Source organism: Arachis ipaensis, chromosome B05, assembly GCF_000816755.2.
Source record: "Arachis ipaensis cultivar K30076 chromosome B05, Araip1.1, whole genome shotgun sequence".
In the NCBI taxonomy this organism is placed as follows: domain Eukaryota; kingdom Viridiplantae; phylum Streptophyta; class Magnoliopsida; order Fabales; family Fabaceae; genus Arachis; species Arachis ipaensis.
In genome coordinates, this window is record NC_029789.2 from 6,606,101 (window position 1) to 6,630,218 (window position 24,118).

Here is a 24,118-nt window from a genome sequence, read left to right on the forward strand (position 1 = left end):
AACCCAAAAGAATCCCAAAAGATAAAAATACAAAATCTGTTTCCCTAAGTCAACTCTAAGAGGGACAAACATACAAGTTATATACAGAGAAAAACATAACTACAAATATACAATTTAAATACAAAAAATAAAGGCCCAAACATAGTTCTTTGTTTCTAAAGGATCTCCAGAATTCTCAGTGAGGTATCTCTCAACCTGCATCTAAAAAACAGCAGAATATATATAGAATGAGAATTGAGAGTTCTCAGTATGGTAAAGTTGCCTATATAGATAATATATAAGGCCCCGGAAAAGTCAGAGGCATTCCTAGAACTCCGACACTCAGAATCAAACTTAAAATTTATTTCTAAAACAGAAATCTCGGGAATCTATCTAAGGGATTCTAGTTCTAATCTAACTATTCACTTTCCGTTTCCTTCACATCTCCTAAACACCGGGTGGAACAACTCTCATCAAGCCTCCACCATATGAGAGATTTCTCAGATACAAACACAAACAAAACAGACAAGAAAAATACATATATAGATAGCAGTTACAGCAAATAGGACAAGTAGTAGTTAATTACAGTTAAATAATTAGGCAAGCCAAAACAAAATATACAAATGCATATGATGTATGCATGTCCTGTAGCTGATAAGTCTCATCTGTCGGTTATATAGCCAAATCCAACATGTCCGGTAGCTACCCTAGACATTGTCTCTTTGTTGCGCATAATTTTCTCAGCACATCGGCTGATAGTTAGAGTGAGAGTACCCTGTCACCATTAGATGAGATATGTACCCTGTCACCATTAAAGGGGACATGTGTCCTGTCACCATTAGAGGAAATATGTGTCCCGTCACCATTAGAGAGAATATGTGTCCTGTCAGCATTTGCAATCAAAGAGAATTTATAGACATATTCATCATCAATCATCCTCACCTCTCATTATCATAATCATTCTCATCATATCTGTTGAGTTTGAAAAACTAATATTAAATTAAAATGATGAACAAACATTATTAAAAAATTATTAAGTGTTTATTAAAATATTACCAATTGGTTGTTTAATATATTTGATCAAGTGTGCAGAAAATAAAAAAAATAAGTTGGCCCAAGGAACAAATGTCTAAAGCCCAAGTCAATACTCTATTTGGTCCATCATAACTAAGTCAAACCCCATAAAAAATATTTGATCCAAAATAAAAGAAAAAAAGGAAATGGCCCAAGTTCTTCAAAGCACTTTTCGGTTACCTACTCCCCTGGTTTAAGAAAATTAATTCCCAAGTTCCAATTCATTTTTAATTTCCTTAAAACTTCTACCAAAAGCCATCACTTCTCTCTTCTCTTTCTTCCTTCTCTTGCATCGGTCACATCAACCAAAGATGAAGAAAGAAGAAAATAGAAAGCACAGAAGGAAGGTTATAAAGAAAGGCAAAAGGGGTATTGCCAAAACCAAGCAAGGAGGAAGGGTTATAACCAAGTAGCTAGTCTCACTCAGTCAAAGCACATCAAAAGTTTCTTTCCTCACTTGTGCTATGCTGAGGAACCAAGAAAAAAGCCACAAGATCTCAAGCACAGAAGAAGCAACAATGGAGGTGAGTTGCATGCAACAGATTCGGTCTTCTCTCTCCCCTCTGATGAAGCCGCTGCTAGTCTCTGAAGATGGAGAAGAAGACAGTGGTAGTGTTGAACTTGTTTCAACCTTGGAAGCTTCACTTTTCTATATTAAGGGTGAACGGCCATGGGTTGAAGATAAGGAGAGTAAGTGAAAAGCACAGAGTTCACTCTCATAGCTACTGATGCCAAGACATCTTGGCTAGTTTGACAAGCCATTTTTAGTTTGTTTTAGAGTAGTTTCATACATTTCTTACGCAATAAGTAAGTATTTGGATGAGAATTTCATGCATGCCTTGATTCAATCAAACATTTTTAATTTTGTGCATTTTCATGATATTTATGCTAGATTTATTGTTTATTATGAATGATGCAAAATCTTGTAGAATTAGCAAGGCTTTGATGCACTTTGTTTGATTGATTTCAGGCCAAATGAAGCAGAGAAGAGCCACGTTAGTGGCTACGTTAGTGCCACTAACGTGGTTATTAACGTGGAAGGGGAGCAAGCTTGCAACGTCAGTGGTGAAGTTAACACCAATAACGTCTTCGAAGGCCAACTTAACCCACGTTAGTCCCACTAACGTAGGCACTAACGTGGAAGAAAGGGAAAGCTCCAACGTTAGTGGTGAAGTTAACGCCACTAACGTTAGAAAGGCCATGAACACCCATGTTAAGAGTCACATTAACGCCACTAACGTGGGCGTTAACGTGGAGCAAAAAGAATCGCCAACGTTAGTGACACTAACTTTGTCACTAACGTTGGAAGGGGTTAAGATGACCCACGTTAGTGCCACTAACGTGGGCATTAACGTGGAGTGCAAAAAGGAGCCAACGCTAGTGACACTAACTTTGTTACTAACGTTGGATGAGGCCAAGATTATCCACGTTAGTGGCCACGTTAACGCCACTAACATGGGTATTAACGTGGAGCAAGGGGATAAGAGCCAACGTTAGTGACACTAACTTTGTCACTAACGTTGAAAATGGCTAATATGCCCACGTTAGTGCCACTAACGTGGGCACTAATGTAGAAGAAAATGAGTTTTGTAACGTTAGCGACAAAGTTAGTGTCACTAACGTGGAAGAAGGATGGATTGTAGTGTTAATGGCAAAGTTAACACCAGTAACGCTATCGAAAGTTAGAAAAGGCTGAGTTAGTGGTCACGTTAGTGGCACTAACGTTGGGATTAACGTGGCTCAAGAGGGTTGGGACGTTCGTGACAAAGTTAGTGTCACTAACGTCTTCGAACCAGAATTTACACTTAGCGTTAACCACACTAACGCCTTGACTAACGTGATTATACCTGACTCAACTTCTTTCATGCAAGCTGAGCTAAGCCCATTGAGATTGTAACTGCTTCAACTATGCTTAAAGGCCCACATCCAGAGACTTGCAGACTCAATTGAAGATAGGAAGAAGAGTATAAATAGAGGAGTTTTTGAAGATTGAAGGGAGCTCTCTGGAGGCCCTGAGGGGACCTCTGGGAGTTCAGAACCCTAATTCCATTTTCTCTGCACTTTTCTTTTAGTGTTATGTACTTTCTTTTTCTTTTTCTTTTCCTTTTCGGGAATTGGGATCTGGGGGATCAAAAAATTGTAAACACTTTGTACATTTACTTTCTCTGCAATTCAGTTTACTTTACAATGCACTTTTCATTTTTGCTTTCTATTCCCAGAGCTATGAACAACTAAATCCCTTTTCGTTGGGTTAGGGAGCTCTGTTGTAATTCAATGGATCAATAATAGTTTTCATCTTCTTCTTTTGTCTTTTCTCTTGATTTACCTAGAAAGATTTCGTTCTTCATTAAATCATTCAATTGTCTTGGGAAAGAAATTGAATGTAATTGGGTTATGTGATAGGCTTGGAAGAGAAATCCCAGAATCATGCTTGAACTCTTTCTCACATTGGATTAGGTTGGGGTTTGGATGGATATTGTGACATGTAATCCTACTAATACTGTGATCTATGAATGTGTGTGGTATAATCAGTGACCATACTTCATCTCTTCCCATGAGCACTTAAATCAAGGAATTGGGCAATTGTTCATGCTTAGAGAGATTGGATTGCCAAGGAATTGGGATCCAATCACCTAAGATTGCTAAGGAGATCAATGAATGCATTGATTGAGGAAGAGATAAAAATGAACTTGATCCGGAGGATTATAACATCTCCTGACCCCAATGAGCTCTCCCACTTCTGATCTTACCCATTCTATTTGATTTCTGCTATTTACTTTAATGTTCATTACCCCAAATCCCATTTAAGTTTCTGCAATTTACCTTCCGCATTTTACATTCCGCCATTTACCTTCAGCCATTTACATTTCTTGTCATTTACTTTCCCGCCATTTACTTTCCTATAATTCTCAACAAAATTCTGCTTAGCTCAACTAGAACACTCCTCTAATTAAAGTTGCTCAACCAATCAATCCTGTGGGATTCGACCTCACTCTATTGTGAGTTTTTACTTGACGACAATCCGGTGCACTTGCCGGTGAAAATTTGTTGAGAGACAAGTTTTTATGTATCAAGTTTATGGCGCCGTTGCCGGAGATTGATTTTGTATTGACAATGATTAAATTAGAGGATAACTAGATTGAACAATTTTCTTTTGCTTTGTTAATTCATTGTTTCTGTTATTTACTTTCAGTCTCAGCACTTTTATTTTGATTTTTTTGTTTAATTTTCTTGCTTAGTTACATTTCTGCATAACTAATCTACTAACTGTTTGTAATATTGCCTCACTAAGAATCCTTCATTTATGACAATGGAGATTCTAATTTCTTTTGGTAATTATTATTTGAGACAGAGCTTTTTGTAGGGAAGAAAGGAGCATCCATCATATTTTGGTCAATCAAATTTCATGGGAAACTTTCCACCACCGCAGAATAATTCACATTATTATGCTCATGGTGGGTGGGAGTATCAAGAACGTAAAATGGGGTACTTTCCAGAGCCACAAAATGGTCCATATTTTGGTGAAATTGATCACTACTCAAGTTGTGGCTGGGAAAATCAAAATCAAAGAGATTTCACTCATTCATACCCCATTCATCAAGAGCCATCACCTCTCAATTATCCAACCTCACCTCCTAGTTTTACATGTCTAAATTCTTCATCATTTGAGTATGCCTCAGCACAAAATTCCATCCCAAATCTATACAATTCATTTTATCATCCACAAAACTCATTCCATTACCCACAAGAGTCATACCACTTTCAGAACATACAACCACAAAACAACCAATTCTATTCACAAGCCAACCCCAACCAACCATCACAACCTACACAACCTCCTTTAGATAGACTTGCTAGGATGGAACTCATCATTGAAGAACTCAAAAAAAGGAGAGAAGAAGATAGACTTGCTAGGATAGAACTCCTCCTTGAAGAAATGATAAAGACAAACGAAGAGGAGAAAACAAAAAGGGAGCATGAAGAAAAATTGAGACAGACAGCATAATCCTATTCTGAAGAACAATTCATTGAAGAGCTGGGATCACAAAGAGAGACCACTTCACTCTCTCCAGAAACAGAGGAGTTTATTCAATGGTCAGGAACAAGGGAGGAATAAGAAGAACAAGAAAAAGAGACACCCATACCAAGTGAGATTCCTATGAAGAAGGAGGAGGTTGTGAGAGTATATAAGCCTAAGGCTCCATACCCACAGAGGCTACTAAGGGTGACAAAGGAACATGCAAACTCACTCCCAAAAGACTCAATGCAACATCATGTTAAGGAAAGGGAGGAAGTCAACCAAGGGAGTCCACACTCCAATGAAATAGAGAGTTGCATAGAGGGTGAGTTTATTGAACCACCAATTCAAGAAGTTCTTAAGGAAGAGGATGCTCCAACTATCCAACAATACCCAAGTCTTGAGATCAAAGATGTGAAGGCAGTAGAAACAAGCACCAAAAGGAGGATTGTGACCAGAAAATAAAGGATCATATTCAGGAAAAAGAGAAGGTCAAAGGGCAATCCAACTCCTGATCCAACAAGCAAGTTCACTCAAGCCAATCACAAAAGAAAGCTTGCTGGAAAGAGACACTCACAACAAAGGGCATTAACTGGCTCCTTTTTCCACTTGAGGTCATTCCTCTTAACAAATTGGAAGAAGAGGAAGAAATTTATGAATAAAATGTCAAGCTAATGACAGTAAAAAAGCGCTTGTTGAGAGGCAACCCAACCAGAGGTAGTTTTCTTTTCCTAGTTAATTCAATAAAAGAGTTAAGTAGATTCTCTATATTGCAAGGAGCTAAGTTTGGTATTGCACACCAAAACAATTCAAAGGGTGAATGTGTGATGCTAAGTTTGGTGTTCCACCACTGATTTCATTTAAAAACAAATTGCAACCCTTCAATGACAAGTCACTGACTCCAAACAATCAGAGAAATTACTTAACATGTGTTTAGTTTCTAATTCTTAGTTTGTTTTTTTGGTTCACAGTTTGTTTTCTTAATAAAAGCACATGAGGTTCTCTGTATGTATTCAATCTGCTGCATTAGGCAAGAAACTAAGTTTGGTGTTCACACACCAACTTAAGTTCATAAAATCACAAGCATACATGCATGCTAACCATCTCTCAAGTGCTTGGGAAACAAGCAAATTCCAATATCTTTGCCGGAAGACACTCAATCTCTTGGAAGGAATGGACACCATCATTTAAGGAGATGAAGAAGGGTACAAAAAGGCTAAGGATGGTGATGACAAGGAAGAAACAAGTGAATTCCAAGAGGTTGTACTGTTACTTGACTATCTTGAGCTTAAATCTGTTAATTGGAAGTGCAAGTGTACCCTTGTTGAATTGTGTGCTGTTTGTTTGTCTTTATGCTATTATGGCTTGCTAGCCTAAGTACTTGCTTCATTTTCATCCTGCTTGAATTATATGCTGTGTCCTTGAGCTTAATAAAAGAATTTATGAGAATTTGCTGTGAAAGACAAGAGTGAAATCCAATGTGCAGAATAAAGTCCTAGTGTTGTGGTGGTAATTGCTAGCTAAGTTGGTTTATCAATAAGGTACAGGGCTAAGATATCTCTTGAATTATGAGCTTGAAGTGTATTCTATGAGACTTAAATGGATCAATAAGATCCTAAAAAGAAAAAAAAAAGAGAATGAAAAAGAAAGAAAAGAGCAGCAAATAAAGCTGGGCACCAATAGTTTGAACCTCAAGGCATGTGTCTGTGGTGTTTTTGTGCAAAGATCTGCTTGAATGAGTAAGTTCTTAGGAGTGCTTCATCACTTGACAACTTGGGTTAACTAACCCGAGATTGTCAACTAAAAGTCCACTATCAAGAGCAACCTCGTCACAAAATATTTAGCAACCCAAAGAGGTGCTGGACACCAAGGTCTAATGAATGAATGACAAACTATGTGCCTGTGGTGTGTATGTGTTGAGGAGAGACTTGGGTGATTAAGTCCTTAGGGGTGTTTCAACACCTAGCATCTTGAACCAACTGGTTCGGGAATATTGGCTGAAAGTCTATCCTAAAAAGTTGTCTCAATACAAAACACTTGGCTACAGAAAGCAATAAGCTCCAAAGAAGGAAAGAAAACAAAAATAGAGAAGTTAAGGATCAAGAATAAGAGTCTCATAGAAGGCATTAGAGTAGGAATTCAAGAGCATATGAGAGCCTAGAAACCAGCATGAACATGAACCTAAATTGCCATGCATGAAACTCCATGAACCAAGGATTTGAATTCTCTGAATAAGGACTTATATCTCTTGTATTTTCATTTCATTCTTCTTATGTTCTATCACTTGCTTGAGGACAAACAAGATTTAAGTCTGGTGTTGTGATGCCAAGGTATCTTGGCTAGTTTGACAAGCCATTTTTAGTTTGTTTTAGAGTAGTTTCATGCATTTCTTAGGCAATAAGTAAGTATTTGGATGAGAATTTCGTGCATGCCTTGATTCAATCAAACATCGTTAATTTTGTGCATTTTCATGAGATTTATACTAGATTTATTGTTTATTATGAATGATGCAAAATCTTGTGGAATTAGCAAGGCTTTGATGCACTTTGTTTGGTTGATTTCAGGCCAAATGAAGCAGAGAAGAGCCACGTTAGTGGTGAAGTTAACACTAATAACGTCTTCGAAGGCCAACTTAACCTACGTTAGTTCCCACGTTAGTCCCACTAACGTAGGCACTAACGTGGAAGAAAGGGGAAGCTCCAACTTTAGTGGTGAAGTTAACACCAAGTTAAAAAGGCCATGAACACCTACGTTAAAAGCCACGTTAACGCTACTAACATGGGTGTTAACGTGGAGCAAAAAGAATCACCAACGTTAGTGACACTAACTTTGTCACTAATGTTGGAAGGGGTTAAGATGACCTACGTTAGTGCCACTAACGTGGAGTGTAAAAAGGAGCCAACGTTAATGACACTAACTTTGTCACTAACGTTGGATGAGGCCAAGATTACCCATGTTAGTGGCCACGTTAACATCACTAGTGTGGGTATTAACGTGGAGCAAGGGGATAAGAGCCAACGTTAGTGACACTAACTTTGTCACTAATGTTGGAAATGGCCAATATGCCCACGTTAGTGCCACTAACGTGAGCACTAACATAGAAGAAAAGGAGTTTTGTAACGTTAGCGACAAAGTTAGTGTCACTAAAATGGACCATTAACGTGGAAGAAGGATGGATTGTAGTGTTAATAGCAAAGTTAACACCAATAACGCTATCGAAAGTTAGAAAAGGCTGAGTTAGTGGTCACGTTAGTGGCACTAACGTTGGGATTAGCGTGGCTCAAGAGGGTTGGGACGTTAGTGACAAAGTTAGTGTCACTAACGTCTTCGAACCAGAATTTACACTTAGCGTTAACCACACTAACTCCTTGACTAACATGATTATACCTGACTCAACTTCTTTCATGCAAGCTGAGCTAAGCCCATTGAGATTGTAACTGCTTCAACTATGCTTAAAGGCCCACATCCAGAGACTTGCAAACTCAATTGAAGATAGGAAGAAGAGTATAAATAAAGGAGTCTTTGAAGATTGAAGGGAGCTCTCTGGAGGCCCTGAGGGGACCTCTGGGAGTTCAGAACCCTAATTCCATTTTATCTGCACTTTTCTTTTAGTGTTATGTACTTTTTTTTTCTTTTCCTTTTTCTTTTCGGGAATTGGGATCTGGGGGATCCAAAAATTGTAAACACTTTGTACATTTACTTTCTCTGCAATTCAGTTTACTTTATAATGCACTTTTCATTTTTGCTTTCTATTCCCAGAGCTATGAACAACTAAACCCTTTTCATTGGGTTAGGGAGCTCTGTTGTAATTCAATGGATCAATAATAGTTTTCATCTTCTTCTTTTGTCTTTTCTCTTGATTTACCTAAAAAGATTTCATTCTTCATTAAATCATTCAATTGTCTTGGGAAAGAAATTGAATATAATTGGGTTCTGTGATAGGCTTGGAAGAGAAATCCCAGAATCATGCTTGAACTCTTTCTCACATTGGATTAGGTTGGGGTTTGGATAGATATCGTGACATGTCCTACTAATCTGTGATCTATAAATGTGTGTGGTATAATTAGCGACCATACTTCGTCTCTTCCCATGAGCACTTAAATCAAGGAATTGGGCAATTGAACATGCTTAGAGAGATTGGATTGCCAAGGAATTGGGATCCAATCACCTAAGATTTCCAAGGAGATCAATAAATGCATTGATTGAGGAAGAGATGAAAATGAACTTGATCCGGAGGATTATAACTAGGGGTGTCCGCGGATCGGATCGGATCGGATATGGCTAAAATTTTGATCCGATCCGCACTACAATCATCGGATCGGATCGGATCCAATATCCGCAGTTTTTAAGGTTGGATCCGATCCGATCCGCATATTTGCGGATCGAATCGGATCGGATATCGGATATATCCGCAAAACACAAAAATATTTTTAAAAGCTTATTTTTATTAAAAAAATATCAATAAAATTTATTTTTTCTATTCTTTTAAATATGTTTACTCTTAAAATAATATTAAACATACTTTTCTTGAATAATAAATTAAAATAATTTAACATATATGATAATTATTAGTTAAAATAAAACATAAAAAGAATATTTTACTTATTTATTTCTTTATTTTTGCGGATACGCGGATATGCGGATCGGATATGCGGATACCAACACAAAATCCGCAATCCGATCCGATCCAATCCGAAAGCCTTGCGGATCAGATCCATATCCGCAATTTTCAGATCGGATTCGGATAAACACCGCGGATATGCGGATCGGATCCGATCCATGGACACCCCTAATTATAACATCTCCTGACCCCAATGAGCTCTCCCACTTCTGATCTTACCCATTCTATTTGATTTCTGCTATTTACTTTAATGTTCATTACCCCTAATCCCATTTAAGTTTCTGCAATTTACCTTTCGCATTTTACATTCTGCCATTTACCTTCAGCCATTTTCAGCCATTTACATTTCTTGTCATTTACTTTCCCGCCATTTACTTTCCTGTAATTCTCAACGAAATTCTGCTTAGCTCAACTAGAACACTCCTCTAATTAAAGTTGCTCAACCAATCAATCCCTGTAGGATTCGACCTCACTCTATTGTGAGTTTTTACTTGACGACAATCTGGTGCACTTGCCGATGGAAATTTGTAGTGATACAAGTTTTCGTGCATCAGCTACCCACGCTGTTTCAGTTATTCTCCTCCATGTAGTTCATTTAGTATTTTCTTTTTCTCAGTTTAATCTGTTTGAGTCTCATTGTAAAAGGCAAACATGGTGAGATTTGTATGAAAAAACCAATGAGAGAAAAAAAGCAGTGAGTTAAATTATGAGAAAAAGTCATAAATGTCTCAGGTTTGCTTTGTACATCTTTCTATTTTGTGTCATGATCCTAAGGGGATTCCTTTGCAAATTAGGTTAGCACTTTGCAGTTAAAAGTTAGGAAGAGTCCTAGTCAAAATTCGGATTGGGTTAGAATCTAGATTTGTCCCAGATAAGATTGGGAAGATCCTAGGGAAGCATTGGTGTTTGTAATCTTGAAAAAGAGATAGTAAAATTTCATCATAGTTGTGATGGAGACTAGATGTAGACTACATTGTACTAAGTAGCTGAATCATGATACATTTGGGTATTATTTCTTCTTCTCTACTTCATTTCTGTTTCTGTTACTTAGGAGACAAAATAAAAAGAGTAAAGTACTAAATTGGTCCCCTACGTTTGGGCATAATCCTGTTTTGGTCTTTAAAGTTTAAAGTGTCCTATTTGAATCCAAAAAAGTTTTATTTAGCTTCAATGTAGTCCTATTGTGAGGTCAAAGTTAAATAATTAACAAAATATCCTACATGACAGTAGTACAAAAATAAGGTCGATAATCTGGAGAATAAGTACAAGCTCTAAAGGTACAAAATCAATCGTGGATGCATCAATACATTTATTTATCATTTTTCTTACAATTTAAATGAAATATTTTCTATAAAACTAAAGAGAATAATAAATAAATGTATTGATGCAACTACGGTTGATTTTGTGCCTTTGAAGCTTGTACTTATTCTCCAGATTATCGACCTTGTTCTTGTGTTGCTATCATGTAACACATTTCGTTAATTATTTAACTTTAACCTTACGGTGGGACTACATTAAAACTAAATGAATCTTTTTTGAATTTAAATAGGACACTTTAAATCTTAAGGACTAAAACAGGATTACGCCTTAACGTAAGGGACCAATTTAGTACTTTACCCAAATAAAAATGTCTCTTAGTTAATCACGAGACAAAAGTAAAAATATCTCCTAAATTTCTTTGAGAAAGCAAAAGCACGTTACAGCAGAAAAAGAAGCTAAGATTCAACCCCCTTTCTCTTAGCCATTGATAACCATCAATATCTTAATCAAACTCACTCATCATGATCTCATAATGTCATAATTATTCTCAATCATGTCTCATTCATCACTTTTAATATCTAGTCAAATCAATCATTCACTTCTCAATTCTCCTTCGATACAAATTCTAACTTCCTCAATAGCCTAAAACCTAGCTATCGGACCTTAAATAGAGTTTATAGAAGTTTGGAAAACTAGAGAAATGGTTGATAGCTCAAAAATTTTGAATTTTCAACAAAACAGTGGTTACAAAGGTTTACAAGCTTGTCGAAAAGGTCAAATAGTTAAAAACAAGGTTTTAGTGCAAAATAAGAGCATCGTGCGTACGCATCATACTGTGCATACGCACGCACCAGACAACTTTTCCAGCGTGTACGTACCCATCATAATATGAGTACACACAACTTTCAAAACTCCCAGAGTGTATAACTTTTTCCTGGTTTCTGCAAATTCTATTTTTAAACCCAATTTTCAAACGTGTATAACTTTTTCGTTAAAAAATTATTTTTCGTCCGTTCTTTGAACGTCATAAACTTCACCCAATTTTCTTTCAAAAAAATTTCACAAAGTTTGGAAATCCAAAAGCCAAGTTATGACGCGTCAAAGTTGGTTAAAATTGTGGTTTTTACCAAAGACACAAACCTCAAGCTTTTTCCAAAGTTTCACATCCTAAAACCAACCAAATCCTAACCAAATCTATCTCAAGCATTACCATTACTCACCTAAAATACCAATACTTCATTATGAATTCAACATCATATTCATCACATAGATATACATATATACAATGATTACCTCAACTCCAACTATTTTACCATCAAATTCAATATCATATTTTATATTCAAGACCAACCACACCACATTCATCTTAACATATAATTTATCAATGCCATTCACTAATTTTTCACTACAATTCACATCAAACTCATTACAGACATACATACACATAATTCCATTTTTACACATACTTCCGTTAACTATACCATTCAATATCAACATCCAACCCTTTTAATTATTCAACATTTTCATACATGATTCCCGACAAACTCAACATATATCACCACTAATCATAAAACATCAACAATTCATATAATTCAACTTATCCTACGGTCAACTAGCCTAAGATTTTACGTAACATTATACATTAACTACGAGAAACCAAAATCATACCTTGGTCGATTTCTCCCAAAGCTCAAAACACTCAACTTCAAGCTTCAAAGACTCTAATTCAATTCCAATAAATTCCAGCCATCCAAAGCTAAGTTCCAAGCATTCCAATTCACCGATTCAACTCCAATTCAACACAATTTCAATATGATCCATACAATTCACCACAATTAACGTCAGAGTTCACAAAATTGGACAAACCACAAGGATTTATAGTTTTCTTACCTTATCCATTGATGATTGGGGTAAAATATAATAATTATCCAATGTTAGATTGTACCTAAACCACCGAAATCATCAAAATCCCTCAATACCCAAACTAAAAATGTGAAAAAGAGAGGAACAGAGAACTGGGTATGAAAATTAAAGGCCCATACCATTTTGTTGGATTAGAATTGAAGAGCTCGATGAGATGGACACGTGGCCGCAAACGGTGCGGCGATCGGAGCTCCACTTTGAAAGTTATGGAAGATTGAAGTTGGAGGTAATTTTCGGGGGTTAGGTTTTCTTTTTCAATCTCTCTTCTCCCCTCCCCCTCATGAGTTATGAAGGGAAGATGGCCTATTTTCAATCTTATATATGCTAGGCTTTGGGCCCAAAACAGGTTCAGTCCAATCGATTTAGTCCGTTTGCCTAATTTTGGACTAAAATCTTTAAAATTATTATTAAAATTCGTATTTTAAATATTTTTACTCTTTTAACTTATCAAATTTAATTTTTTAATTTCTTTGAATAATAATTAATTTATTGATTAATTATCCAGGACTTACAGCAATCACCAATAATTCCAAATAGGAGAAGATGCTTACCAGTTCATTGGAGAGCTCCCTCACCCAGATGGACCAAAATCAATGTTGACGCGGCATTCACCCAGAGCTCCAACTCTGGTACAGTGGCGATGATCATTCGAGACAGTATGGGTGCGATTCAGGGCGGTGTTGCCTCTACAATCAAATCACATTCGAGCATCATGGCAGACAATATGGAGATAGAAAGAGTTCTTATAGAGTCTGATTGTTTACCTTTGGTTGAGGCAATCAAGTCGAGTTCCAACATCTGGAAAATAGACGCCGTGCTTTAGGATATACGAGATTGCAGAACAAAACTCCCCAATTGTAGCATCACATGGACTCCAAAGACAGGGAATGAACTTGCACAGACAATTGAAAAATTTAAGAGTCAAAATCAACTATCCCTCAACTGGACCCTCAATCCCTCACCCCAGGTAGCATAACTCATTAGGAAGGAGAAGATTAGGCTGCGTTTGGTTTGTGTATGTATTAAGACATAGACATTGAGACATAGACACTTGAGACATAGACATAAAATATTTGTGTTTGTGTATAGTGTTTGGATATAATAGACATGACATTAAGATAGTGTCTAATAATGTGTTTGTTATTAAAGAACAAGACACTACATAATTAATAAAAGACCATTTTCTCCTTATAATTTAAATTAAAAATTAAATAATTAAATAATTAAAAAAAACCTACTTCAGGAACTCCAAATTGGCTTCGAGGGTTTCTCCCCCTCACCCCTACCCCCAAAAATCTCTCTTCTGGCCTCCTCCTTGTTCGTCGTTGGGTGGATCTTCTATGGGCGCATCTCTGTGTAGTTCTATTCCTCCTTCTTTTTCTTCTTCTTCTTTTCCTCCTTCTTTTTCTTCTTTTTCTTCCTCCTCTTAATTGTTGGGCGTGTGTTTGCAGGTCCATTTAGCCAGCGGTACTCACAGAGCATTGCTCATCGATGGAAAGCGCTGTATGTTGATATTTGGTTTTATTCATTACCGTTGAAATACTCCGGAGGTGCCACTCTCTTTCTCTAAATTCATATCAATGTTTTTTTGTTATTTTCTACAGAGCATATGATGAGTTCTTGGTACCATGAAAGTGAATTAGTTACAAAGTTAATAATTTCTCATTGCTTCTCAAAGTGTAATGGATATAAAATTATCCTGACAAGGGTTGAAAACTTAAAATGCTATTACATCTTATATGACCCATTTAGGGTGGATACTACAAAATTCAATAAGATTTTTTTACAATTAGCTGAAATTCATTACAAATAATGTTCAAAATTAATTAACTTCTGTACTCATATGAGTTCTTTAAGCATATAACTCTTATTTTATATATACGTGTGAGTGTGATCCTTGCCACTATCCCATTTTTGAAGATTAATATAGTCCCAGAAGCATTCCAAGGACCATTAACCAATAATCTGGCAAGGTAACCTATTTAATTTCATAGGAGATTACAATCTTCAAACGGTACAATTTTATATATATGGCAAAGTGATCCTTACATCAATAGTAAAAATTAAACTTAACTTCTTACAATCATCTTTGTAACAAGCTAGGTTGATTTTGAATTCAAGGCCCAAGTTATTGTGTACTGCTGGGAGTATCTACAAGGCTCCACCACTAATGGTGAAGACAGTGTTGACATCTGAAGAATCAAAGGGTGACATGAAAAGTGGAAGAGGGAAGAGATTGGATGAAGAGGGAAATTGCAGGCTGGTTGGTGTGGCAAAAGTTGATCTGTTGATGATTTTCTCATGAATTCTTTCATTGCCCTTCCAACTTGAGTGCCTTGCTGCCCTCAATGCTGTGATATCAATTTCTGCCTCATCTTAAAGAAGAGATCATCGTCACACTTTGGACGTTGTTGAAACCTATTTTAATTCATTTCATAATCCAAGTTAAAAATATTGAGTAAAGGCTTCAGTGAATTGATCATACTATTAGTAAAGAAATTGCTTTATCTTTATAAAGTACTAAAGATAATTGAACTTTATCTTTTTCTTTTGTTATTGGATTTTTTAGTTGTGAACTGTTCAATTTGTTGTATTACATTTATATCATTTCAGATAAACATGACTTTAAGAATGCATAAGGAGCAAACAAAGGAAAAAAATCTCAAGGAATAAAGCTACAAGAGGATAAAACAAAGTACTAGTATCTTATGATGGCTGTTGGGATATTAATAGACTTTGAAAGTTGTATTTTTCTTTTGTGATATTTGGCTTTGTATTTTTACAATGAATCATGACAAACAATAGCATAAGACTTATATTGGTATAGCTTTAGTAAATACACAATTGATTGCTGGGTCCTTCATTTGTAATGAAATTATATGAATTGAAAATTCAATGAAAAGTTGTTTCTTTGATGTTTATTTTGGTTTGCTCTGCTTCTTTTTTTAGTTAATAGTATTTGGAGTATATCTTGTATGATTTGCACAAATATGTAAGTGCAGAATTTAAGAATTCAGGTTATAAACATCAACACAGGATTAAGAAAACACAAGTTGTAAGCAAGACTTGATTCCAAATCTGCAGAAGTGCATAAATTTTTGAGACAAAATTATACAATACAATTAATATTCACGTGATAAATAAATTAAGTGCAGAAGATTAACATAAATAATACAGAATTCAATGGAATTTTGCATTTTTGCACAAATATGAGACAAAATTGCACAATACAAATAACACTCACCTAATAAATAATTTAAGTGCAGAAAATTAATATACATAATGAAGAATTCAATAGAATTGGTAGGATTACACAATTTTAAGTGCAAATTGCACAACACAATAAACATTCACCTAATGGATAACTTAGTTGCATAATAGCAGAAAATCAACACAGAAAACTAGACAATATGAATAAAATTCTGGTCATGCATAAAAGAGTTGCAAACTAGTTAGTGTACTTCACTTGATTAGCATCCGAAAAAACAACATAACATTAAAAAGTCTAATAAGTTCTAGCAAAATACACATAATAAGTTAACAACTAAGACCACCAACATCACCAACAATAGCTAAAAATTGTCCATTATATCTCGTGCGAATGCTGCCCTTTCCTCGTCCAAACTCCAAAAGGTTGCCTTCAATTCTGGATTTTGCACGATCTCCATTGTGTCGAAACCAAGACTCTTCAACGTTCGGCCAAGATTCACTTGCTCATTAACCCCAGACATTGCATTGGCTAGTACTGCACATGCTTTCCTTGATCCTCAACCGCAGCCTTAAAAGTTTCAGCCAAGTTTGATAGGATTGCAGCATCGTTGCTTTTTTTAGTTGGAGTTTGACGTACTTGATTTCTCTCACTTTATGAAGCAAAAGAGGTCGAAAAGGTGTTGGGTAGTTCGCTCTCGGCAGCTGCTAAATCTTCTATGTCAATATCGTCTCCGCCTAAACCCAAGCCACCAGATGTGGCCGCAGCAAATGTAGAGCCCGGTGTGACATCTTCTTCAGCATCTTTTCCACTACATGCATCAAGACCGGTAGCTCTATCTTTGCCAAAAATGCTCCCAAGACGTTCAAACAACGGAAATGGCTTGCCTGGAGTGTAAAACGTAACATTGCGACCCTATACAACATAAAACAAAGTATACATTATAAATTCATATACGTACAATTACATGAAAATTAAAAAGTACTTGTAAGAAGAATGATTAAATGTTCAAAAATGCACACATTTTCCCATGCTTCTAATACTTGTTTACTATCCACTTCAACACACATCTTTTCAGAATTCCACCCAAAACCACTACAACTCAACATCTCAGCCACAAACATATATTTTTCTTTGAGGCGCTTGTGTTTATTTCTAATGTGCTTTACAGTGAGACCATATCCAGGAAACTTCTCATTTATTTTGGCCGCCAGCTTTTGAAATGCCACTGGTTTAAATTGACTGGCATCTGCCCTCTTGCTTTCAACAACCAATTCCTCCATGAAAACCACAAATTGTTCAGTTTCTTCTTCAGTCCATTGGCGGGGTATAGAGGGCATTTGCTGCTAGATAATATTTATGCACAATAACAAATAAAGTAAATCATGGCAGCAGAATTACTATCAAAATTAGAGTTCAATGGTAGTAAAATTATCTTGTTTAATTAAAACAAACACTTGTCTAATTATATGCTTAATTAGAATACAAGTTATAAATCCGAATTGGCAAATACATATTGCACAAAGAAAAAAACTCAAATAAATTCAAATACAAATAGTCTAGGACAATTGCATACATAACAAAACTTGTAAAGATAAAAACTCTACACGCCACGTTCTCCTCTCCATATTTGCCACATCTCGGTTGCTAGGTCTTCACGCCATTGAGTCCACTCATGGCTACTTTTCACAACATCAATTGTATCAGCTTCATCAACTATAGTATCATCTCCTACGTGTATATGTTCTGATAAAAGAGTTGCATATTCTTTAGGATCAACATCCATATTCATACGAATAAAATTTTGTAACAAACAACAAGCAATAATAATGTGGCTTTGAATCCTAATAGGATAGAACGAGGGACTTCGTAGAATTGCCCATCTTTTCTTAAGCAACCCAAAACATCGCTCAATCACATTTTTAGCCGAAGAGTGCTTCTTATTAAATAACTCTAGATGATTTTGTGGTGCCCGATGACCTTGAACACACTCATTCACATAATAGCAGACATTTTTATAAGGAGATAAAAGTCCTCTCCCATTAGTATAACTAGCATCCACTAAGTAATAACACCCTAAAATGAAAGGATGGAAAAATATAAGAAATAGATTGTAATTCTCATAATAAATAGTTATTATTCTTTTCAAAAGATTGATTTAGACATACCAACAGGTATTTTCAAGCCATTACGTCGAGTAATAGCATCCCTAAGTATCCGTGAATCAGATGCCAATCCTTCCCAACCGCTAAGGACATAGACGAAATTCATGTTCCGATTGCAAACTCCTAAGACATTGGTGGATATTCTATATTTTTTGTCCGATATCTAAATTTGTCACTCTTCGGGACTGTAACATCTATGTAAGTTCCATCTAATGCTCCTAGACAACTCTATCAAATGTAAAAAAAAAAGTTATTACACGCAGAATTAACTTGACCAATAAAAATTGGAGCTATATACATGACCTACCTTGAACCATTTCCATCTGGGATCTACACAATCTTCTGGTACAGGGTCTGCCTTTGCAAATAAGATACTTTGGACATGCAAAATCGAACACAATACCTTGTGAAAATACCTACTAATAATTTCACCAGACCTATAGAACCTAACTTGTAAGCTGCGATTTTTCGTATGGTGAGCTAATATGATTAAGAAAGTAGCTACTTGCTCGCCTATGCCAACATGACCATCTTCGTCTAATCCACCTTGAATTTGTAGCAATTCACATAAAGTTACAAATGCATTTAAACTCATTCTTAACTCCCATATGCAATTTCTATCTCCACCCTCCCCAATGATATTATCTAATGTATCTCGCCTTAATGGCAGTGTGTTCACTCTTCGACCAATCGAAGAATGACACTGCCTTCTATTCCTAATATACATATATAAAGTAACTAAAAATAGCAGCATTACGTATCAAATTGCATTCTCAAAATCCAATAATATCCAACACATAGATTAATTTGTTCAGAACGATCCATCATCACTTCCTAAAAAACAATAACAAGTAAATACATAAATGAAGAACTCTAATAATTTGTACGAATAGAAAAAACGCTCAATTAAACTAAAAATAAGAAAGACACTCATTACATAAGCATATGTAATTTTATTAAGTAGCAATGAACAAAATAAAAAAAAATATGATTGAAATCTAATTAAATACATATCAATAAAAATATCAGCTAAAAATAATTAAGAGTTTTAATATATAATTTTATTAAGTAAAAGAAAGGAAATAATACTTTGAGATAGGTGATTGATAATTTTCTAAGACAAAATTAACTATGACTACTATCACAATGAAAAAAGATCCAAACTTGTAAATTAACATGTTAATTTCTACAAACAATTATCATCCAACTTATTCAATTTCTACAACACATAATACAAACAATTTGATCAACAACTTAGTAAGCATATTAATAAGTAATTTTATAGACACAATACAAATAAATTGCCCTCTTTAAATTAGACACATGGCTTTTTCCATTATTTTTCCTCTTCGATTAGGGAAAATAACTTATCAAACTTCAAAATGCTTTGAAACAACCACCACCAAAATTATCCATTGTCTATTGAAGAATTCAGATGAAAATAAAATGAGTAATTATAAAGAATTTCTGAGTGTACCTATAATTCGATCAGCCATATACTCAAATACTAGAATAGCACTCAATCAATAATAACACATCTTATCAATAATCAAAATTAAAAAAAATATATATCACAAGAGAAAAATACCAGAGGCAACAAGGCAAAGCACAGCTAGGAGGAGGCTAATGCAACTGCGGGATGGAGGGGCAAAGGCGGTGGAGTAGCAACACAAGCTCACCGCGACCGGAGCACACCACGCAATAATCAGTGAGGAGAGTCGGCGGGAAACGGAGACGATGTGCGGCGGTGGTACAACTTCAATGGTGCAGGACAATTGCAAAAGAAATCACTGGTTAGGGTTTATAACAAAAAAGGGAGATATTTGAAATTTCAGAAAATGAATGAGAATAAAATAGTCTAAAAAAAAGAATACAGATCCGTGTCGATCACTAAAAATCTGTGTCTCACCATTTTACTGAGACATAAAATACATGTATTTTGTGTATATTTGTATGTCGATCACCATACATGTATATTTGTCTATTATTTTGACAAGACACGGACATCAAACAAACGGGGCCTTAGAGTCGTACGATGCAATCATCAGCAACATCCCCCGTTACAGATACTAGTCCAATAGTGCTGGGTTTCACAGCTACCTTGATACATAATGATAACCTCCTATACGGAGAGGCTTTTCAAATTAAGCAGGTGTGGAGGACAAGAATAAGAATTATAGTAATGGGAGAAGCATAGTGGTTAGCCATTGGAGCTTGTCTCAATTTTTGTCGCGGCAGGAACGGGTCTCATTTTGCATTTATCATATCCCTTGCAAGCGTCGAAGAGACTTCCGGTCAAGCAGTTCTGAGTTGTCTAAAGACTTCAACAATGCAGAAAACATTAGCGCATCAAAAATTCTCTCTCAACTCTCTCGTGACAGCTACTTTGTTGAGTTTGTTCTCCATCTTTCCAATGCTTTATTTTGTTTTAATTGCCAGTAGTTGTTGATTAGTGCTATTAGGTGCAGGGAATTAAAACCCATTCTAGTTGTATTCCTTAGCTAAGTTGTTGTCTTTGTGGTGTAGGTTGGGCTTTGTCCTAACCCACAACCAAGTCCAAAAAAAAAGTTCAATCACTAACAAATTCAACAAGAAAAAAATTTAGCTAAATAATTATTTGAGCAACACAGCAATAAATTAAAAATTCAATGATGATAATTAATAACAAATTTATCTCAATAATAATTTTCAACAAAAAAACCTAGCTCAATTATATTTTTAGCTACAAATTTTAGCAACAAATTAGGTAACAGATTTATGTCAATGTTGATTTTCAGCATTAAAAACACTAGTTCAATGATATTTTTAGCAACAAATTTAAGCAATAAATTCAACTTTCAGCAAAAAAATCAAAGTACAGTGATGAATTACAGCAACAAAACAGAAACAAAAGGACAACTTTTCCATCCCTCACAATATCTACCCTCCGGCGCTAATGTATAATGGAAACACTACTTTTCCATCCCTTATAATCATCTGCTATTCTGGTTTGTGGGTTGGGCCGTTGCCGAACGCCCGAACCCATAAAAATGACAAAAAAAAAAGCGTTATTCGAGGTAAGTTGAAGCCTTGAAGGTGTATGCGTCTTCAACTGAGAGAATAGTCAACACACAACAGTTATTACTTATTAGGTGAAATTAACCAAAAATAGATAAAACAATAAGAGACAAATTTATAAATTTGTTTGATAACAAGTAGCCAAGTAGGTGAGCCTCCATGACTGTGCCGGTTTTCAGTTATGATGAGCTGGCATGAACAAATTGTGATGATTATGATTGGCACAACTAATAAGATACTAGCTACAATCACATGCAAAATAAGTACCTTAGACTGACATGATCACTTTACTTCCTACATATTTATAGATTGATCATTTGACCTTAGTCCAACAACAAACGCATTGGACTAAGCAAGTGATGATTCTGGTTATCAATGTGGCCTACGCACTCATCAATTCATGTCTGGATTGCTTTTGTACCTGTACTAAACTCCATCTAACCGATGCTTAGAGCTTTCCTTAACTTGTATAGCTTATATGCCTTCTTAGTGTACCCAACTAATCTTTTATCCCATACCTGCCAAATACAAGCACCTATACATATACATAGCCAAGTCTAACCAAGCTCATAGTTATATCGAATTATCGATTCAAACCAATAATTAAGATTTGGATTACAATTGCGTAACATTTTTATACAGGGAGAAAGTAAGAGGTAAACAATAAAACCCTGAAAGTGCTAATCTCCATAATACAGTTAATTTAGTATTTTCTTCGCTAAGCATGGTAAACGAAACTTGTATCACACAACATACTGAATAGTGAATACATTAACTTCAAGAATGGCGACTGAGATAAATTATTACGTCTAAATAATATAATTAAAAAAAAAAATTGGAAAGCAAGAAGCTAAGCATGAGTTGAATCTGGTGGAAGAAGTGCAGTAACATTAGTGATCCTGACTATATCCTGGCGAAATGTATGTACATAGTTCGATTTCTATAAGCTTTTCCTATGAAATGCATTCTTGAGGCCACTCATCAACCTCTGCCTAAGTGATTTCGTCATCCTTGGAGTCCCACTCTCCCCATCATACATTAGCGCCGACGACGACACTGACCCCCTTCCACCTCTCCCTATTTTTCTCTCCTCCGCCGCAGCCGGCATAACGTGGAAACTCGCCGAACGCTCTGAGTTCAGGGCATTCAACTTCCGCTCCTGCTGCTCCGCATCGGCGGCATGATGGTCCAGCAGAATCTTCCTCATCCCATTAAGCTCCTTCTCCAGGCTCTGAATCCGAGAGCACGTCGAATCCATCGCCTCCTTCAGCTGAGCCGTCTGACGCCGAGCCGAGTCACGCCGCAGAATATCCCCTAGTGATTCTCGCTCATCTTGTTGGTTCCCGCCGGAAGCAGCAGCCGCCACCGCAATAGAGCGGCGCGTGTTGAGATGCTCCACCAGCATCGCTCGCACTATGAACCTCAAAGGCACTCTCGGATTCTGAACACACTCCATCAACACAGGCGGCGATAGCTTCGTACAATCTATCGAATTGCACAACTGAGATTTCTGTTCCTCAGTAAGTTTCCCGTTCTTGTTTTCCTTCATAGAACAGTAATCAATTTAATGAATTAATTTTTAATGGAAAAATAAACACGTGACGTGACGTGACGTGGCGCACCTTGAAATAAAGATCAATCATCCTGTAGAGAACGTCGTGGTGGGGAAGGCGCGCATTGATGGAATCAACGACAGATTGAAAATCCTGAGGGCGAATCTCTACGACGACGTTTAAGCAAGTTGCATCGATGTCGTGACCATCGTAGTCATCCCAAACCAGCGCTTCAATGCACCTGCTTACAAGCGACGCCGTCGTTTCGGCCTCGGGAAGCAGAGCCATGCAGGACCGCAGAACCACCGATGCGTACTCTTGGTCAATACCAACGATTCTGTTGAAGTAGGATTCCGCCACGTGGCAGAGATTCTCCCCGTCGTAGCCTCTGGAATCCGTCATGCCGAGCAGCCCCGCCGCCGTCCTGATGGCGGCGACGTTATTGGGCGTGAGGTGGACTCTGCTGCTGTAACAGAATTCTGCGATGGCGGCGAAGGTGTGGGGCGTTATGTTTAACGGCGGGGAGAGTGTGAATTCGGTGAGGTTCGTTAGGTGGCGTTTGAGATAGGAGCTCCGTGAAATGATGCGATCCTGAAAGGGAGAGGTGTGTGATGACGCGTCATTTCATTTACACAAGGGAACAAATAAACAAACAAAATTAGAAAAGTGAAGCACATTCTTTTATGTCATCAAATCAAATAAAGGGAACGTCCCCTCTTTGCCGGAATTCAAAAGCAGAGAGAAAGAGCCTTAAAGCTCTGCTTTGCCAGAAAAGCCTATCCGACAAAACCAGAGCATCGTTAAATGTGGCTTTGCTAATAAGAATTTTTGTAATTACTATTTTGGCAATGTTCATGGGGTATGAAATTGAGCACCCTATAAATTTAGGAGTTGAATACTGTGAGGATTAAGAAAGAGTAGTGATAGAATGACCTTTTTTTTTTTTGGTATTGGTTGGGTAATAACAGCGAGACCTTTGTTGTGAGTGAAGAACAAGAAAACGACACCTCTGGTGGGGTTACTGATGTGTTCTTTTAAGCACAGGAATAGGACAAATTTGGGTACTGAGTGTGAGTGATCCTAATCGAGGAGAATTTAAAACTATTGAAAGCCAACTGTAAAAGTGGATCAAGCTGTTCCAGCTGAATAAGAAATCATCCCACATGTTTTGCATTGATACAAGCTAGCAATGCGTGGTAAATAACTAAATATGAATGCTGAGAACAATTACAATGTATAGGAGGAAAGAGAAAAGAGAGA

At 36.5% G+C, this 24,118-nt stretch overlaps 2 protein-coding genes across 2 annotated transcripts in view; both read right to left on the reverse strand.

The window, feature by feature from the left end:
• LOC107640036 (protein ALP1-like) lies at positions 17,687-18,354 on the reverse strand. The gene is made up of 2 exons (XM_021123545.1): positions 18,252-18,354; positions 17,687-18,159 (listed from the first exon to the last, which is right to left on the reverse strand). Exons 1-2 carry the CDS (start codon positions 18,352-18,354, stop codon positions 17,687-17,689), a joined length of 576 nt encoding a protein of 191 aa, XP_020979204.1.
• Positions 21,915-24,118, reverse strand: part of LOC107642700 (BTB/POZ domain-containing protein At3g49900) — a 3,331-nt gene continuing 1,127 nt past the window's right edge. The window contains exons 3-4 of the mRNA XM_016346145.2: positions 22,928-23,449; positions 21,915-22,848 (exon numbers count right to left, since the gene is read on the reverse strand). Coding sequence (XP_016201631.1) covers positions 22,246-22,848; positions 22,928-23,449 — 1,125 coding nt within the window. The 3' untranslated portion in view covers positions 21,915-22,245. The remainder of the gene's footprint in view (positions 22,849-22,927; positions 23,450-24,118) is intronic.

Excerpts from the sequence above, each read along its gene's own strand:
- LOC107640036 (XM_021123545.1), bottom strand. The coding sequence starts at position 18,354 with ATGAATTTCGTCTATGTCCTTAGCGGTTGGGAAGGATTGGCATCTGAT. Across the intron at positions 18,160-18,251 it reads TGGCTTGAAAATACCTGTTG|GGTGTTATTACTTAGTGGAT; the intron begins GTATGTCTAAAT and ends CTTTCATTTTAG.